The sequence below is a fragment of the Apteryx rowi genome, unplaced genomic scaffold, assembly GCF_003343035.1.
Source record: "Apteryx rowi isolate R43461 unplaced genomic scaffold, aptRow1 scaffold_0, whole genome shotgun sequence".
NCBI lineage: Eukaryota > Metazoa > Chordata > Aves > Apterygiformes > Apterygidae > Apteryx > Apteryx rowi.
Window position 1 is genome coordinate 369,833 of NW_020447195.1, and position 17,452 is coordinate 387,284.

At 40.9% G+C, this 17,452-nt stretch overlaps 1 protein-coding gene across 2 annotated transcripts; it reads left to right on the forward strand.

The window, feature by feature from the left end:
- The first annotated feature begins 187 nt into the window (after positions 1 to 187).
- NFS1 (NFS1, cysteine desulfurase) lies at positions 188 to 13,298 on the forward strand. Of its 2 annotated transcripts, none has more exons than XM_026060460.1 (12): positions 188 to 458; positions 996 to 1,112; positions 1,776 to 1,859; positions 2,937 to 3,089; positions 4,151 to 4,244; positions 6,271 to 6,405; positions 7,850 to 8,007; positions 8,759 to 8,864; positions 9,065 to 9,146; positions 10,515 to 10,598; positions 10,792 to 10,881; positions 11,501 to 13,298. In XM_026060460.1, the coding sequence occupies exons 2-12, from the start codon at positions 1,017 to 1,019 to the stop codon at positions 11,562 to 11,564; spliced, it is 1,146 nt and encodes a 381-aa protein (XP_025916245.1). In that variant the 5' UTR covers positions 188 to 458; positions 996 to 1,016; the 3' UTR covers positions 11,565 to 13,298. The 2 variants fall into 2 exon arrangements, with proteins under 2 accessions (XP_025916245.1, XP_025916170.1); XM_026060385.1 differs by lacking the exon at positions 188 to 458 and adding an exon at positions 479 to 612.
- The last annotated feature ends 4,154 nt before the right edge of the window (positions 13,299 to 17,452 follow it).

The following is a 17,452-nucleotide window of genomic DNA, read 5'->3' on the forward strand; positions in this document are numbered from 1 at the left end:
CGGCGCTGCCCTGTCGCGGGCGCCCCATGGCGTCTCTCCCTCTCCGCAGGGCGACGCGGCGACGAAGGCGGAGGCGGCTCCCTGCGGCCGCTGTACATGGACGTCCAGGCCACCACGCCGCTGGTGCGTGCCGCGCCCCGCCGCCGCGCTCGGAGCCCCGCTCGCGCCCTCGGTTGCCCCGTTGCTGCCCGCGAGGCCTCGTGGCTGCCTGCATCCTGCCTTCGCTTCCCGCAGCCTCCTCCGCCGCGGTTTCCCCAAACAGGCGGCCTGAAGAAAGAAACTTCCCTTTTCTTTTGTTTATTTTTTTCTGGAGTACCCCCTTCCTGAGTTTAAAGCGCTTACTGCACTTTTTGTGTTGGCTGCTGATCACCAGCGTCGTTTACAATTAATTGCAGCTGCAAACACTTTTATTTTGGTAACGGAGGAAGTCTAGGTTATCCGGCAAAAGCCTTTGCAAGGTGCTCATGGCAGTCTGGTCCACCATCGACTCTTGTGCGCTTCCCGGGGGGCTTCAGAGACTTTAATGCATCTTCTTACTATTGTGGATGCAAACTGTGTTGAATGGTAGTAATGAGAGCAGTCGCGTTATAACTTAAGCTAAAACCAGCCATGGTAGGTGTTGTTTTGAGGGGAGATGAGGAATTAATAGAACTAACATTCTTTTTTTGTGTGATTTTTGTGAGTTTTTAAGATTCTGTATACTTTCTCTTCTGAAAGTCCTGTTCTTCTGAGATCGTCTCAGTACAGACCAAGGTTGCATGCAGGAGCATGGAGCATAGGTTGCCAGATCCCTGTTGTGTTTGCCAGATCCTTGCAGGATATGTTGTACAGAGTATGTGCAATAACCTTAAGCTTTCAAGGTCTGGCCTGAGATAAAGATAGGTACTGCAGCAGAAGTACTAATGCTGGGGTACAAGGAAGGGTGTGTGTGTTTAGAGAGGAAGGAAACGCATTTCGTTTTCAATTTCTAAGCCTGAGCCGTCTGTGTCCTGCAGGATCCTCGAGTTCTGGACAGCATGCTTCCTTATCTCATGTCCTACTATGGTAACCCTCATTCTAGGACTCATGCCTATGGGTGGGAGAGTGAGGCCGCCATGGAAAAAGCAAGGCAGGTGAGTCGCTGCAGCGCTCCAAAGGCTCACGGCAGTTTTCCTGCTGGTGAAGAAACTGAATTGAAAAAGAAAATCAAAAGCAATAATGAGGGAAAAAACATTTTATTTAATTAGTTCTCTGTGCGCTGGGTTTAGCAACTTCATTTCCTCTTTGTTTAGCTACGCTTTAGAGGATTAATTGCAAGAAAAAAAGAAAAAAGTGATATTGCAGATATTGAAATGGTAGAAACCGATACTTTAGACAAAGGTGCCTCGGGATTTTTAGTTTTCCGAGGTCATAAGTATACTGCTGCAGTAACTGGGCTAATTTCACACTTTATTGTAATGAAATTGATAAGGTTTTTTTTTTTTCTAATCTTAGGTATGGGTCTTTGTGGTTTATTTTGAATGTAATACATACTATTTTTTGCATTTTTAACTATTATTCTTTTATGAGAAGCTAATGCTTAATATCATTACTAATGTTGACTGCGATTTCCTTATGTGTTTTGTATTAATGCACGTATTAAGAGTATTGTATTTGTAGTGTCATTTTGTTATGCACTAGCTATAATTGTTTTGAGGCTCAAGACTGTGTTTTTGAAAACACTTTGTATGTGTTTTTCGTATGGTGTTCGTTGCATTTCAGAATATCAAATCATATCTGTATTTCTCTTTAAACAGCAAGTTGCAGATTTAATAGGAGCTGATCACAGAGAAATTATTTTTACCAGTGGTGCTACAGAATCAAATAATATGGCAATTAAGGTAAAAGGTTTATACTGATGGCTGTTTAGTACAGTTGTTATAGAATTTGTAAGGGCTTTGTGTTAAAAATCATACTGTTAAGAACTGTAGACATCTTTCAACAGTTTAAATATTAATTTGTTGACCTAGTTAGCATGTATTTGTTTTATTACTGTACTACTTGCCATATTCTGCTACATAGATGGAAGAAATATTGGGATGGCATGCTCTCCGGGGCATGATTTTGAGGGCAGGGTGTAATATTTGATGTCTTGTTTTTCTCTAAAAATGAGCTTGTGTGATTGGAGCTGTTCTGTGGTGAAAAGCATCTCAGCCTTCTGCCATTGGCCTAATTATTTCATAAAATTCTTTAGGTTGATGGTTTTCCATTATGATGCTAATTTAAAGATGTTAGGATTCTTTTTGTCAAATCTGAACAAAATTAGTTCATGGTGTGGGTTTTTGTTGTTTTTTGTTTTTATTTTAACTGGGGATAAAATGTATGCGTATCTTATGTGCACCAAGCATTCTGCTTGCGCAATTAAAATATTTATCATGAAGTACAGCAGAGATGCTGGTTATGAACTTTTTTTCTGACTAAGACTAGTTAACGTTTTAACCTTTAGCCTAGATGCATATGGCTGTTCAGATTTCTTATTCCGTATGACTTCATAAGTTTTTAAACATTTTTTATCACAAGAAACACTTTTTTAGAATTTATATCTAACAACTTTTTTACAGACTTTTTTGAAAACTGAGATGCTTTTGAAAAATGAGTCCTGATTCATGAGTTTGGGGCAAACAGAGAAGATTGAAATGGAATAATATCTGAATTATAGTTTTACAATATAGCTGAGTAATTCATTGGAAAAGAAAAATATTCTTCATCTGAGTTAAAGTTATCTTCTTGCTTTCTCTGAGTAAACCTGTAATGCTGCAGAATGGACTATTGCTAATTCTCATTTGTTATGCATTGGTTGTTTCAGACTATACCACGTAGTACTTTGCTTAGTTTCTTTTTTATGAGGATTTTATATAAAGCTTGCTCTCTTCAGCAGTTTAACAGCAAATTTCTTGTTCATGGATTGTGCATGACAGGGTGTTGCAAGATTCTATAAATCCAGAAAGAAGCACATCATTACTACCCAAACAGAGCACAAGTGTGTGTTGGATTCTTGCCGTTCCCTGGAGACAGAAGGTTTTCGGGTCACATATCTGCCTGTTAAAAGAAATGGGCTCATAGATTTGAAGGTAGGTTTTTACTGTCAGAAAGATAGTGAGCATGGAAGAGCTTTATGCTTCAAACTGAGGTTTCAGAGGACCTTGTGTCCACTTAATAATGAAGAGGAAAGGATGATAAATATCACAAGGTACTACAAGGAGAGTCACAGTCAAATCACAGTCACAGCTGAAGAAAGATTTTCTCTTCTCTGGGGTCCTCTAGACTTTTTCCCAACCAGAGCATCCATCTCTTACACCACCATGCACCTGCTGTCATTCAGACATGCAGTTGGAGATGTTGCATACGGTATAGAAAGGCCAGTATATGACTTGGCATAGGGTGGAGCTGGCTTTGATAGAGGAGTTAGTGGTGAAATTTCATGACCTGAGCTGTTCAAAACATCAGACACAGTGATTACAGTACTCCGTTCTGACTTGTGTCCATGCATTGACCCTTCTGGGTGTGATGGCAGCAGCACTGGATTTAGAAGTTCTGTACACTCATTTCATCAGTTGTATTCTATCTATAATACAGGACAGCATCAGTTTTATTTCTAGGCTGGATATCTGGCTTGGATAGATGTTCTGTTTACGTAGCAGGGTAGAGGGCTCATGCCTGCAGGTACAAAAGTGTTAATGGTGTTCTCCGAGAACTTTGTTGGCAGACTCCTGCTTCGTGTTATGCTTCTGCGTATTTAGCAAAATTCCTTTATAGCCAATCTCACTTTGTCTAGATGTGGGTTAAGCTGTTTTGTGGGTGTTTAATTTGTTTAAAAAAAAAAAAGTTCTCAGAATGTGAGTATGATGCACCTAGCAAAAGCCTGTTATGACCTGATGTGATCGAGTCAGGTGGCATTGCACATACCGGTGCTGGCATGTGTAGGAATGCAGTTGCCCATGCTCTTCTTCCTATAGGTTTGTATAGTTAGTGTTGTCATCAGGAGCATTCGTTAGAAAGCAACGGTTTGGTTGATAATGTGCTGATTAGGGGGGCTGGTGGTTAAGATTTACTAGCAAACTGAAGCTGTGCTTCAGGAATCTTTTGCTTCTGCTTTGAGTTACAACTTCTGTCTGCTTGAATGTTTCACCAGGAACTGGAGGCTGCACTCCAGCCAGATACAAGTTTGGTTTCTGTAATGACTGTGAATAATGAAATAGGAGTAAAGCAGCCAATTCATGATATTGGTAAGTAGACGCTGGCTTCCACAAGCAAAGTCATGTCACTTCTGCTTCATTTTATTTAATGTTTTCACAGCCAAGTGTTAGAGAGCTGCACTGATGTAAAATACTAGGTGTAATATAATTAAGGAGGTAATGATGCTGTCTCAAATAAACTTTTTCTAAAAGGGAAATGAGTGCAGCAGTCAGTATTTTAACAGTGATTTTTACAGAAATTCTAGTCTTGCAGTATGGATCAGCTGTATTGTTTTCAGTTTCACTCTGAATTTTACAATGGGAAGAAAAACTTTCTTGCTCAGAATAACTAGCCAAGTTGAGCTTATATGCAATAAGGGTTTATTGAGCACTTAAAGAGTTAGAGAGGAGAAATGTGCAGAATTTTGGGACGAGAGGGTGAGCACCCTACTTGGATGCACATGCACTCACGCTGCCATATACCGTCCTGGACAATTGTCTGGCAGGTCAGAAGGCCCCTCAAGAGCCGGGGTTCCTGGAACTGAAAGAGAGGGGGAGAGCCGGGCTCTGAGTGTGCAAGCGGAGGCACGGGGTCTGCAAAACGGGTGGGTAGAGCAAATGAAGGGAGAGCCGGAGAACTGGGGTTGTTGAAGCAGGCAGGGTGAGCAGAAGACCCACCTGCAGCTCTGAGGATCCCACAGCAATCCCGCAATAACAATTCCTGTGACAATGACCTTAAACCTGCCCCCCCCACTCCCCCAAGATGTCCTTTTATAAGATGTTTGAGTTTCTAGACAGTTTGTAGGCTTTGGCCTCTGTCCCGAACTATATACTGCATAATTCTGGAGGGTGTTATTTTCCGAGACTGTGGCAGGTGTCTTATCCTGTTGCTCAGCTGTTTTTTCTCATGCTTAGCTGCTGTTTTTTTTCTTTATTTTGCTCAAAGCAGTCTTTTTCCAGTCTTCAAGGTTATATTTCTTCAATTGACCATCAGTGAGTTGCTTATAGCTCTGGAGTGTCTGTTTTCAACCTGTGTCTATATTCTCAAGGCTATTGCTATTACCCCATGCTTAAATGTCTCATCATAACAGGAGACAAGTAGTACCAAGCTCTGGTTCACACAGTAAGTTTTCATAATACGTTGATGACAAGCCTAATAGGCCGGGACTGAGGCCTTGCAAAGTTAGAATAAGCACAGTTAACATAAGGCTTGTGACCTGTTACTAGCAATGTTGTTCTTACTGGACCACAGGAGGACAACTTCTCTTACAATGAATGTCAAGACACTGCCAAAATTGTTGTGCAAAGGAGAAATCTGGGATGCAATTGTGCGAGCTGAGGATTCTGTGGAATATGAGTCATGATTTTTTTATGACAGGAATAAAGAATATTTAAGTTCACTACCACCAACACTACATCATTTTGTCCTGTAGTGTATTTTAACTCTGGATGCAAAAAAGTTGATAATGCGCTTAAGTCAGTTTGGATGGGGGTAATCAGCATGCGTAAGAATTGGTGATAATGCTTCCTGAGAAAACTTTTTGGTGCCAAGTATTGTAAAACTTGGAAAATAAGGAAAAAGGAACAAAAATACTTGGCAAGTATAAACATGAAAGTAAGGCTGGCAAGTACTGGACCAGTGTCAAGAAGAAAGAGTCAAGAAAAAACGAATTTTAAGGTTGTCCAGCTGTGGAGTCATCTGCTATGGGGAAACATGGATGTCTCTTTCAGACATTTAAACTTAAACAGGGTCGTGTTCTGGTAGGTGTGAATTTGGAAATAATCCTAATTCTTGCCAGCAGAAGACTTTCTAACTTCTCTATAGAAGAAATACATTGTAGCTTCTCTGCTGAACAACCTAAAACTGTGCCCTGCTATGCATTAGCTAGAATAGCTCCTACACAGCTATAGGCTCTCAACTGTGCTGTTGGAGATGTGACAAGAACCATTTCTTCCTTTTTCAGCTCAGAACTGCTCCATGCTATAAACTGATGCTTTAGATTCGTTGTTGGAAATGCATAACCATTAGATGAGATAACGAGAGGTTTTTTTTCTTTCTCTTATGTTGTTATTACAGGTGAGATCTGCCGTGCTCATAAGGTTTTCTTCCACACAGATGCTGCACAAGCAGTTGGTAAAATTCCTATGGATGTCAATGATATGAAAATTGATCTAATGAGCATCAGTGGCCATAAAATTTATGGGCCAAAAGGTATTTATTGAAGTGCTTTTCTAAAGAACTCTTAAGAAGCTAACTACAGAAGGTATAAAGTCTGACCTGTCTGTCATAGTGATTGCTACCATTACTTAAACTGTAGAAAACGATTTTAGTAGTAGTAGTGGGCTGATTTTTGGATTAGTTCAGGGTAACCTGCAACTAGGGTGAGTGGATCTTCAGTGCTTATGGGTTGGGAGGTGGCTTTACTAAATAAAGAAATAGTATCTCAAAACTGTGGCAGTAGAAGTGGCTCTGCAGGTGGCATCCACTTGGTGTGAAGCAGCTCTGATGCTGACAGGTTTGAAATGAAATCATTGTAGTATAGGGCAAAGTTTAGATCCAAGTGTGACTGACAACAGGGAGATCTAGAAGTAACTGGGGAGTTTAAATTCTTAGTGATTTTGGTTGTCCTCTGCACCAAGCGGCTTCTCTCCCATTCTCAAACCCTCTTTCTATATCTTTTCTGCAGAATGGAATTTAAAATCCAGCTATGGATTTTGTAGTCAGCTCCCAAATAGTAAAATTTAGCTATTATCACTTTCCTAGTTCTTTTTTTCCTTTTTTTTTTTTTGGGGGGGGGGGGTAACCCTGGGTTGTAGGAAGACAGAAATCAAATTTGCTGTATTTTATGTGCTGTTCAGAAACAAAAGGCAAAAGGTTTTTTTTTTTCAAGATACCATCTTTTTTGTGTGTGTGTGAGCTCTCCTGAGGGCTGAAGGCATGTCTCTGGACAAGCGTTATGTGTCCAAACAATAGCTTTGGGCAGGTGACAGACATAAATGTCACAACATCTTAGGAGGAATGGTTGCAGCTTCTGGCGGTGTGGTGACGGTCACTGGTTAGGTACATGAAGGCACTTAAACACAAGTTTCTAGGTGAGGAGACTGGGAGGTGGAACTAGCTGGCTGTCAAAACTGGGCTATCCAGTCTGCTGGTTGGAGATCGGTGCCACTGGTGGGTTGTCCCTTATGAGAGAAAGGGGAGAGGACTCCTGGGAGTACTGCTGGCCTGCTAATCCAGGGAAAGGAGCTCTTCTGAAACTCAGAGCTGGAGTCAGCTGACGAGCCTTAAGAAATGAAATGTTTACAGATAATAACTTTAGCGTGATGGGATGAACTTAACTGTTCACAGGAATTAGCAAAAGCAAGGGAATTACTGAGAGTCTTTGAGGGGCTGAAACACTGGGAGAGGCCGAACTTCTCCCATGTCTGAAACTCTGGAAACCTGACTGAAGAGGGAACATGAATGATGGGAGTGAATGGCATTTTCTAGAAAAGTGTGCTTCTGTATGTGTTCACCCCACTTCTCTGCAGTGAGGGGTCCAAATACATATTTGCTGTGGAAGAAAGGAATGTTTCCCAATCATGGTGTCCCTTTTCCTAATTTCAGAACTGTGGATGTATACTAAATCTGTCCACCTGCTGTCCTTGTTTTCAAGGGGTTGGTGCCATCTATGTTCGCCGTCGACCACGCGTGAGGCTAGAACCCTTGCAAAGTGGGGGAGGTCAGGAGAGAGGACTGCGATCTGGGACTGTGCCTACTCCTTTAGCAGTGGGCCTTGGGGCGGCATGTGAAGTGGCACAGCAAGAGATGGAGGTATGTGGGAGAATGTTTGTTCTGTATTCCAGAAAATAATAAAACAGGACCAGCTAGATCTTAGATCCCTCAGATCTTCTTGTGTTTGTGTGCCTGGATTAAATTTGATTCTCTTGTTGTAACATTAAGTAAATGTTTTGAGATCTTCAGAATACATGTTTCTGTGTAACTGGAAGTTCATTTTCAGCCTTTTCTTAAATTTTTCTTTGTTCAAGTGCTCTAAATTATGGTTTTCTACAACAGATTTACAGCTGATGATTTTAGTGGAATAAAGCTTCATGTGCTGTGCTCATCTCTCCATTCTGCACCTACACTTTATCAGCATCTCTGAAACTGAATTAATCATGCTTATGTAATGTATATTAAACAATGAGAATTTGAGATTCATATTTAAACATATATAAGTTCAAATTTACTGCAGCTTTGCGAATAAGAATTTAATTTTTTTTTTTTTTTTTAGCTTAGACAGTAAAGTTTATTTGCTAGGTCCAGTGCTTAACTCTTCTGACTCCTCTGTGTGCTGCTATATCGCTTTTTGTGCCCCAATGCATTCTTCACAATTGGGATGTAAAAACCCTTTAAAATACTGCCAGTGGGCACATGGGCCAGAACATCTGTACACACAGAATTAAGCTTGTTCCCGAGACAGGCAGAGACTTATCATCTGAGCTGGGTGGTTACAGAAGATTCGTTAGAGGTCAAACATGTTCACTATTTATTGTGTTTTTTTCTTTCTTTCTTTCTTTGCTAGTATGACCATAAGCGCATCTCGCAACTAGCAGAACGACTGGTTACAAAAATAATGAATGAAGTTCCTGATGTGGTTATGAACGGAGATAGAGAGCATCGCTATCCAGGTAATGTCAGCAAAATCCTGACCCTGTTAGAACTGTCCGTCTCCTCAGTGTTAATTGCCCTGCCTGAATAATGTGGTTTAACTAGACATTGTGCTGCTTTGTATTCAGAGATTCCTTCAAGAGGGGAAATGTGAGGGATAGGATTTGCCGTAGAATTCAGTTGATGGGAGCATGTTTGTTTTTTGTTTTTTTTAACGTAGGGTGCATCAATTTATCTTTTGCATATGTGGAAGGGGAGAGTCTTCTGATGGCTCTGAAAGATGTGGCTCTATCTTCAGGAAGGTAGGTGGAATATATGGGAAGGGAGAGCACTATATTTTGGAGAGAAAATATGTGCTAATAGAATTACAAACTAAGTAGTGGTCTCCTCTATGCCCTTTGCTCTTTTGGTTGATGAGTCAGCCTGACATTGAATGCACGCTGAGATGGTGTTTCTCTAAAGTGGCACCTTGAGGATGAAGGTCGCATTTACTGAGCTTGAAAGCAAAAACTGGAAATTGCTACCTGTCAGCTTTGCAGACTTGTTGCTTGTGGTCTGAGTAGCCACCACCCATGGCACTTTCATTGTAAATGCTGTCACTGTTTGAACCTCTGCAACTTCTGTCCTTCAGCAGAATTCACACCAGTGATAGATCATAACTGGAATCTAGTGAGGCTGGACAGATATCCACATTAAATTAGTTAATAGTACCTATGTTTGATGCAGAAGAAAGAAAATTCAGTGCATTCTTCTGGAGCTGTATTGACTCTGCAGGAGTGATTGGTAACATTTCTGTTACTAAGGCCAACTTGATGCTTATAAGAAAGAAGTTAATAAAGTCTTTCTTCACCTTTCTGAATGAAGCAGTCTGAAATGCGTATCTTAATTACAAATGTGTTGGCGGTATAAACAGGAAGAACAGGTCTTTACCTGGCCGTCTCTGAAGCCCAGCACTTCCATAATTTGAAAATCTCTTTGGTGCTCAGGCTCTGCTTTGTGCACATCTGCAAGCAGCTCTCCGGTCTGCGCTGCATGTTGCCACCTGTAAAAATTGAGTAACAGCAGGCAACCAGTTTTGCCTAGTGCTTTAAGATGAAAGTTCCTGACTACTGACTACTGTGACTAGATCTTCATGCTCTGGATTCCTCAGTGCACTGCTTTTCATTGATTTGTACTGCTGCCAAACAGCAGCTTGGGAAGGTTTTTTTTTTGTGTGTGTGTGTGTGTGTGTGTCCATTGGTATGTTATCTTCTTTGGCTAATTCTTTCTTGGCTCTTTGTCTTCTTTCCTCATCCTTCATTTGAGATGCCTCTTAGTTTGCCTTATGCTTCTTGTGTTTGGCATTGTATTTGTTCTTATTATATTATCTGTGCTATCTCTTTCATCATGTTCCCAACTTACTACTCTCATTCCTATCTAATGACTGCCCTTCCATTCCTTTTCTGCAACAGCAGAAATACTATTCTTCTTGCTCCCTCTGTCTCCTTCTATTCACTACCTGTTTCTAAGAGGCTGGGGGACCTGCTATAAGTTGTTGTAAAGAGCCGTAATAATATTAAATGTCTAGAAGGGGCCTGTTCTTTTTTGGAGGATATTGGTGGAGTGTTACTTGAGTGGAGCATTTGCGCATGAACAAAAGTGTGAGATTTACTTTCCCTCCCTTTCCCTAGTGCTTGTACGTCTGCCTCTCTGGAGCCTTCCTATGTTTTACGGGCAATTGGGACGGACGAAGACTTGGCTCACTCATCCATAAGGTGCATGCAGCGGTTTTCCTTATTGCTTCCAAATCTGTTTCTTTTTTTTTTTTGTGCTGATAAGCTTCTTCCGCCCCTCCATATGTACGATATTCATGTCCTTAATGTTGTGCGGGGAGGGAGATAAGGGGGGTATAAGGGAATGTTTTTATTGCTGTTTTGGGTGTATTTTTGTTTGTTTGGGTTTTTTTAGGTTTGGCATTGGTCGTTTCACTACAGAAGAAGAAGTAGATTATACAGTGCAGAAGTGCATACACCATGTTAAGAGGCTGAGGGAGATGAGGTGAGCCACCTTCTTATTGAACTTAAAGGCTTCCTAGGTGTGACAATCATTTGAGGAGTTGGATTGAGTTGAAAATAGTTTGCTTTGAAAATCTGGTGGTCTCTCTGTATATAAACGTGTAGTGATGCCAGAGTATGTAGTGGGCCTGATCTTGACAGTAGTGAAAAACTTTTAAGCAAACGAACCTGATAACAAACCTTCTCCCAGATCCAGCCTTTATCAAGAAAATAATATAAGAATAGGGCAAGCGTGTAGGGCAAGTGTTACCTTGAAGTTTCCAAGCTGGAGATGATATCATGTTGATGGATCAATAAGTTCTTTAATTTTGCTGAAACTGAAAGACTCTTGACTTATCAGACCAGTGCTGAATGCAGGGACTCAGTCTCTAAGAAACACTTGTGCTTAATGCCCTAAATTGGGAGCAGAAAATAAGATGGGGCACCTACCCCTCTCACCTTTGTCCTTTCAGCTGAAGGCAGTGGTGGAGACTGATCATCTACAGAAGGGGAAGATCCCGCTTTCCCCCCTGTTATTAATGAAATTGCTTTTTTGATTATTCTTGTTGATGTCGTTGTCTTTAGCATTTGAAATGGCACTCATTTTTCTCTCTTCTTTATAGTCCACTGTGGGAGATGGTGCAGGATGGAATTGACCTCAAAAGCATTAAATGGACTCAGCACTGAGAAAACAACTTAGCTCTAACCATGGACTAGATGGATGTGGATTAAAATGCATTTTCTGTACATTCCTGAACATTCATTCAATTCATGCAGCACTTTGGGTTTTTTGGGTTTTTTTACATTTACAATTTGACTGGAATACTGCCCTTTCTGTTAACAAAGTCTAAGAAGCCAAAAGTGAAATTAGCCTTTATCCTGGATAAAAACAAGATCCTATAATGCTCATTGCGTTTGTATTTACACACAGAAATTTATGCTGAGACAGAATTTATTTGGAAATGTATTTTCTAATGTGAAAATGAAACTAGCATGTTACTACTTGTGCCAGCAGTATCCTGGCACAATAGAACGTCATTTATAGCTGTTTTGTTTGCAGCAAAGACCTATTGCCAGGCCTCCAGTTCCTTTTATTTTTGGCTGAGGCAAGCATCTGTGCAATAGCAACTGTTTTTTGTGCAGTTTGAATGTTTTGTATTGTCAGAAATTCTCACAGAGGTGGCAGTTCAGCATTTCTAGAGGAAAAGGATGCCTCAGCGTGGCCGTATGCTTTCACAGTTAACAGGTACATGCATTTAAGCATAATTTTTTCCCCTGTAAACTCAATATTTTTGCCTCTTCCTTGGTTTTATCTCCGTTTTTTTCCTGATGCTTGTACAGACCAATATGCATTAATCCAAACATCCTTCGTGTTACAGAATTTACTATACAATGATGAAGCACTTTGCTGTCTGCTCCATTGTGTTTTTCCATGCAATTTTTTTCTAAGTAAAGAGAACTTGAATGACTGAGGAAGGGTGATAGGTAGAATATGTCAGCTTCAGTTTGTAGTACCAGTTTTAGCTGGAACAAGAGTGATGGCGGGGGGAAAGCAGATAAAGTGCAATGTCCTATTGCTGTTTGGTTTTGTTTTCTTCCCTTGTGATGAGTCCTTTGCCATTATTCAGACTTTGCCTATGGGCAGTTGGATTCTGGTTACTTTAGCGAGTCTGTTGCTTCTCCCTTATTTTTTGTCAGTTGAGCCTGGATGTTCTGGCTTGAAATAAGGATATGTGGCACTAGAGTTTTCTTTGCACTTCAGGCTTTACTTTTGTCTGTTTAGAGACTTCCATGGGAATCCAGTCCCTGCAAATGCCAGGGAAAGTGTCTGTTAAAATGGGTTTGATAAGATTAATTCATATCAGTGTTTCTTCTCTCTTTCCTTTGTTGACCTTTCTATGAAGTGCCTTTGTACCAGCTGCATATGCAGACCGCTCTGAAAGTAGTTTCTCGATCGCTGAATGCTGTATTAGACACTGAATTTAAGGTACCCTATAGACAGTGCATGTTTTCAGTTCTGGACGGTATCTACCTCGAGGATTAAACTTAGAATACGAAAGCTGAAGCTAAATCTCACAAGGTGGATTGCATTACAGAACTTGTTCTTTTTTTTTTGTTACCAAGAACAGATTTGGTTGTTTGTAATGCAAAGCTAATCCTCAATTGTTCTCTTTGAAATTGATTCCAGGCTTCAGCAGTTTTAATATTGTAGGGCTGGCACCTTATAAGATTTCATCACAACTTCCAGATGCATAGCTAGATTTTAGAGGTGTTGTGTGTACTACATTTCCTCTTTGGGCCATGTATGTTTTGTGGCTTAAGCATAATGTAATAACACCTTCACAGCATGTTTTAGAACCATGTTTTTATGAAATTGTTCTTTGTGTTTTGTGAACAATAAAAATATTGGTAAGACTTGAACTTGGCTACTTTGTCTTTGATAACTATAAGCTTGGTGTAAAAACAAGAAAAATATTTAGGGCACAAATTATTTTGTGGGGATCCATCTTTCTGGCTGAACTATGTGGCATAATCAGTTAAGTTGCTAAATTGCAATCTTTAATGAAAGAACACAGAAGGATAAACTCCTAAGTCTCATGTACTGAGATGTAAATGCTGCATAAAAAGGTTTAGCTGACTTATTTACACTATTAACAGTTCTAACACACTATTAACTTCACCACCATGAGAGAAAGAAGAAATACCAAGGAAGAATTTCTAGTTGCACACCTGAATGCAGTTAAAAGATTTCTGTACTAGGAAATACATTTGTTGTATGGGTATATTTACAAATGGAATTGCCTATAATTCAAGTGAGGGAGCTGTGATTTTTTTTTGAGTTGGTGATTAATGCTCTGCAGATGGCACTAATCAAATTAATAATGAGATGAGGATGCAGGAAGGTGAGGATTTAGTGTCACTGTTCTGCAAATGTCATAAAAATTGAGCCAGTGTGACAGATACTACTGGAAAAATTTATTCTGGTTGTGTGAGATGGTTAGGTAATGTGCAAGGGGAACAGAAATTCTCCCTAAGGGGTGTTGGTGTAACTAAAAGCTGATAGAACATACCACCAAAATAACTGAATGGTTTTTTCAGGAAGGATAATATGGAATTAGCTACCTGTTCTTGGCTTGAGGAGACAGAGGAAGAGGCTCAGTTTACAGATGTGTTGAAGGTGTTAAACAGCAAGAGATACATTGCTGTTGGTGGCTTCAAAAATGATAAAGTAACATGAAAGCCATTGCTCCCAACAAAATGTTGCACCTTATTTTGGACCTTATGGATTGGACAGCTGTTCTATGTTTGTCTGGGGATGACTTCAGTCATGATCCAACTGTGTTCAGTCAGAGTGTTTCTACTAATATCATGTACACCCTGCGCTTTGAAAAGGCAAAATTTCCCAAACCTGAGTCCAAAGGAGTTGGCGAAAGAGATCTCTTCTCCACTGATGACAGTTCCAATTAAATTTTTGAACAGTAAATAACGTCCTAGACTGGAAGAAAGCAAATACCAGCTTTTAAAATGAACAAGCTGAATGCTTAGGAGAATTAAGCATTCTGACTGCCAAAGTTCCTCATGGTCATCCAAAACAATAAGAAAACCCCCCACTGGTACAAGATCCTGTTACAAGGAGTAAAACTCGTGCTTAAGAACAATCCAAGCGGTTTTGTGCTAAGTACGCCTAGTAAAACAAACAAGGCATTTGAGTTGGGAAGGTGTGATGTTCCAGTTTTAAAGAGTAACTATACAGTATCAATAGGGCATGTATTTAAAACAAGTTGTGAGCCGACTTACAGATTTTAAGTATAATTGAAAATGAGGGATGAAATGGAAGCGTATTTCTGGAAAGATTCTGTAGGGATTATTCTTATTAAACATTTTTGTGAATGATCTGGAAACAATCATGAAATCATTAATTAAATCTTGCCGTTGATGCATCGTAGTCAGAAAAGCAAATACAGTGACATGAATCATTTGATGAACTGGATTCATTCATCCAAAATGCATCCTTGTACAGCCAAATGAAAATGGTCTGAGTAGGAAGAAAGATTGTTTTCAGAATGGTGTTGGTAGAATGGTAGAGAAAAAAGGAGCCTGGGATTCAGGGCAGTATGTGTTTTCAGACTACTGATGTAGCAAAAGAATAATGCAAGTAGGGAGACATTTTTCTTTCAGATGTGGAATCAGTAAATTAATTTAAAATGTCCTGTCCTTTCCCCCGCCCCATCCTCCAAGTTTTAAACCTAACAGCCTGCTTTCGTTTTGGTTTAGGTAGAGCGCACAGATAAACTGGCTGTCTTTCAGCAATTTTGTGGTTCCTAATGAAGCTCACCCCCCTTTTTCCTCAGTGTGATTTTTCTCTGGTTGCCTGCCATGTGCGTGTTACTGGGGAGCATGCTGGATGTTGTTCTGAATGGTCCTTGCCTTTCAACCTTCTGCCTACTGGTCAGTGTTTTACCTTCAGAGGCACTCTACTACTTTCTTTTTTCTATGCTGTTGGTACCCACCTGCATCATACTTCCAGCTCCTCCATGATACTTTTGGTCACTTGGCATGCTCCCACTATCCATCCAGGATTTTGTTCTCCCTTATCCACACTACAAACATATTTGCTCTTATTAATCTGGAGTGAGCTGAATATTCTCTCCACATGGAAATTTGGGCATGACTGAGAATACAGTTAGCTCTACAGTCTAATCCGTAAAGGTAACAAAATCACAGGCATCTGTGCCAGTTTTTGCTCTAGTTGAACTGCAGCATAGATGGAGGGTGCTGGCCTCAGCTGCAGCAGCTGGCCCAGGCACCCGGACTTGCTCTCTGGTGCCCTTCATGGAGTCAGCACAGATATAATCTAGCAGCCTAGTGAGGCCTAGGGAGTTTGGTCCTGTCTTTTGCTGGTCTACACAATAAATGTCACAAGCACTCTGAAAGAAGTCTCTCAGCCAGGCTTTATTTTGGCAACAAAAAGCAATTATGGTAACTCAACACACTGCACACAAACAAAATTCCTGGGGTGATTCTGATCTGGGATACTTCAGCCCTGCCTTTTTGTTATTCTACCTCTTCTGCTTGCTGAGCAGTGGCCACTGCCACCATCCTGAGGAAGCAGCTCATTAAGGGCTGCAGTTTCACAAAATGAGGCCCGAAGTGGCCTGCACATGCTCTTACAGCCCATCACCTTTGTTCAGCAAGCAGGTCTCCCCAGGATCCTCACAAGCATGATGAACCTGCTGTTGATACTATCACTTGGTTTCAATCACTTGGTTTCAGTCACTCATTTCTGTAGGCTGGGTTAAGGTGTGCATGCAGACAGCCCATCCTGCCTTGTGCCACTAATGAGACAACAAAGCAAATTACAGGATACTACATATGAAAAAAAGAGGAGTTCTGTATATACAGATGGCCCAGTGTGACCTGGAGTACAAGTAACAAGACAAAAAGGAGGTATTAGCTTGACAGAACTGATAAATTTTCAAGGCAAACTTATCACAAATAGCAAATAGGGTGTAAAGCTGGCAAGATGAGTCCTAATGAGGAAAAAGCAAACAGGAGTGGGCTGTTTCGGGGAAGGGATGAGGGTGGTAAAGGGGGGAAAATTTGGGATGAGAAGGAGGGGATAAAAAGGGAAACAAATCATGGGATGGCAGTTACTGGGGAGCCTGGCCAAGCAGCCTTGTGCCTGATCACATTGATTTGGAGCAGAACAGTAACTCCATCGTGTAATTTGGCCCCGCTTTCTGTTAAAGAGGAGAATAACAACCAAGCTAACCAAACTGTTGAACCACCAAATTCATTTGAGCAGAGGTTTTAACCTGAGGTGCATTATCTAGTTTCATTCATTTCTAGCAGTAGAGACGCAGGCTTCTTTTTCATTAGGAAAATCAAAGCTGCTGCAAGACCAGCATCTATTGAAGCGCAGTGACAGAAAATCTCTTGACAGGTGTTTCTTCACTTGCTTTGAGGGCACTCAGGACACTTTCTGTTTGTCTAGTTATTTGTATTGCAAGTGTATTTAAGCAAGCTAAGGGCAAATATAGTATGGGGGGAGTTAGAAGCAAAATGACGTGATCAGTGTAATCCGGTTTTCATTTTAATTCTGCAACCTGTTCCTATGTGAAGAAGTCAAAAACAGCGTATCTTCCCAGGACTCTTACTCATTAGAAACTTGATGCTTCCTTTTAAGTTCCTGTTTCCTCAGCGATTAGTCCGATATGCTCAGTTTTCCTACAATTAATTTGCAGAAAATGTTTCACACTGTCAATGTATTACTATTGTACTAGACACAACAATGCCAGTCTGCTACTGGCATAAGTCCGACGTTGCTCTTTTCAGCCTTCTAACTAAGGTTTTACCTTTAAAAAAGGACTCTGTTTGCTGGGGAGACAAAGGACGCTTTTTAATAATAATAAAAAAAAAAACCCTACCGATGAGTTACCTGAGTGAACACCTCCCCTGAGGCGCGGCGCTGCGCGCGGCCGCAAGGCGCACGCGCAGTGAGGGCAGGGCGGGCGGCACGGGGGCGGCCGCACGGAGCATGCGCCGTGAGGGCAAGGCGGGCGGCTGGGGAGGCT